General features: G+C 38.3%; 1 protein-coding gene across 1 annotated transcript; it reads right to left on the reverse strand.

The window, feature by feature from the left end:
• Window positions 1-554: 554 nt before the first annotated feature.
• On the reverse strand, window positions 555-2382 carry LOC102591231 (uncharacterized). Its single transcript, XM_006368011.2, has 2 exons — window positions 990-2382; window positions 555-675 (listed from the first exon to the last, which is right to left on the reverse strand). The coding sequence occupies exons 1-2, from the start codon at window positions 2287-2289 to the stop codon at window positions 641-643; spliced, it is 1335 nt and encodes a 444-aa protein (XP_006368073.2). The 5' UTR covers window positions 2290-2382; the 3' UTR covers window positions 555-640.
• Between the last annotated feature and the right edge of the window lie 9 nt (window positions 2383-2391).

The following is a 2391-nucleotide window of genomic DNA, read 5'->3' on the forward strand; positions in this document are numbered from 1 at the left end:
GGCTCTTGTTACCTCTAAGATGTGTCTATGCTTTCTTTCAGCTACTCCATTTTGTTGTGGAGTATAGGGACATGACCTTTGATGTATTATACCTCCTTCTTTAAACATATTTGCACATACAGAGTTTACAAACTCTGTACCATTATCAGACCTGACCTTCTTGACTGTTTTACCAAACTGAGTTCTTACAAACTTCAGAAACAGTGATACACATACACAGACATCAGACTTATTTTTCAACAAAAAAATCCAAGACATTCTTGAGAAATCATCAACAACTGTAAGGAAAAATCTATTACCATCAAAAGTTGCCTTCTTATATGGACCCCAAATATCCAAGTGAATCAGTTCAAAAGACTCAGTACTTTTAATACTACTAACAGGGAACACACTTCTTGTTTGTTTTGCATAAGGACACACACTACATTTATTCAAAACTCTGTTCATACAATCTGAGTTTACAGGGAACAACTTGTTCAAAATGTGAGATGACACATGTCCTAGTCTCTTATGCCATACACACACCTCCTCTTTTGACAATTGTTTTTCCTTTTCCTTTCTTTCTGTCATCATACTAGACTGGTGTGTTATCTGATCCTGTGTAAGATTCTTCAATAGCAAGTACAGCCCGTCACTTTCTTTACCAATCGCCTTCACCTTGCCAGTGTAAAGCTCCTGAAACACACAAAAATGTGGAAAGAAAGTGACTGAGCAACCTAACTCCTTAGTCATCTTGCTTACTGACAATAAATTGTACTTAAATTCTGGAATGTGAAATACATCTGTAACTATAATTGTTGGAGATATGTGACAGGAACCAGTATGAGTCACATAGGCCACTTCACCATTAGGTAAGGATACTGGTTTTGGACATTTAACCTCTACTACAGACTCCTTATTAAGCATACCAATTTTCGAAATCATATGATTTGTTGCCCCTGTATCTATGATCCACACATCATTATTTTCAGATACTAATAGAGCCTTACCTGCTGCATTAGTCTGAACTTCATGAGCCTGAACTCCATGAGCTTGAGCTGCATTTCCTGTGTTTGCAGTCCCTTTATTCTGCTTAAGCATTTGTAGTATTTGGCTGTATTGCTCTCTGGTAAAAGTGCAACCTTGCAGGTGTGTTGCACACTCATCTTCGTCATTATTCCCAGCAAATGACTTGCTACTTGTACCAGGCACATTTGTGTTAAATCCATAGTTAAATGATGTAGAGCTATCAGACACACCATCATATGCCTCTCTTCTTGTATTACTGGATTCATTCACCACCATGTAGGCAGTATTTCCTGCTCCATTAACTGCCTTCCTCTTTGACTTGAATTCAGGAGGGTATCCAATTAACTTGTAACATTGATCTTTAGTATGACCCTTACACCTGCAGAATTCACAGACAATACCAAAGTTTTTCTTGAACTTGTTAGGTACTTGTGCACTGGTAGACCCTCCAGATCTTGAGTACATTGCTAATGGATCAACTCCAGACATACTTATAGAATTCATACCCATGCTATTACTGTTAGAAGCAAATCTTTGACACTCATCACTGACAACCATAGCATACGCCTGGTTCACTCCTGGTATAGGACTCATTAATAGAATTTGACTTCTAGCCTGTCCATATGATTCATTCAATCCCATAAGGAATTGATAGAGTTTTTGCCTATTTACATGATCAATAAAACCTCTTGATCTTTCACAGTTACAACCAGGGGATGGGACTAGAGCTTCAAACTCATCCCACAAGTTCTTAAGTTTTGTAAAATAGACAGACACTGAATCTGTACCTTGCTGCAGTGTTGCAATTTCCTTATGCAGACTGAAGGTTCTTGATCCATCCATTCGATTAAATCTTTCCTTCAAATCATTCCAAACACTTTGAGCAGTGGAGGCAAAAGCTACTCCTCCTAACAGACTTTTTGAAACAGAATTGAGAAGCCATGAAAGAACCACAGCATTTACTCTTTCCCATTGATTCCTTAGTTCAGGAGACACACCATCTTTTGTACATGAACCATCCACCAACCCAATCTTGTTCCTTCCAAGAAGAGCCAATCTAATAGACCTACTCCAAACAACATAGTTTTCAATTCCAACAAGTTGAAACGAAATGAGATTAACTCCACTAATGTCAGCTGGGCTTAAGAACAGTGGATGATTGTAATCCATTCCTTGACTCATTGACGTAGCTGGTGTGGGATTATTGTTCCCAGGATTTCCACCATTACTGAAATCAGTAACATGGCCACCATTGTTAATTTCTTGAGACATATCAACCATCTTCACTTTGTAATTGCGGAAGCTTAATCAACTTGAGACTCTGATCTTCAGAAATCCAAGATCTGTAACTCACACACCTGATCTACTCAGACTTTGATCGAT

Source organism: Solanum tuberosum, unplaced genomic scaffold (assembly GCF_000226075.1).
Source record: "Solanum tuberosum cultivar DM 1-3 516 R44 unplaced genomic scaffold, SolTub_3.0 contig00381, whole genome shotgun sequence".
Classification (NCBI taxonomy): Eukaryota; Viridiplantae; Streptophyta; class Magnoliopsida; order Solanales; family Solanaceae; genus Solanum; species Solanum tuberosum.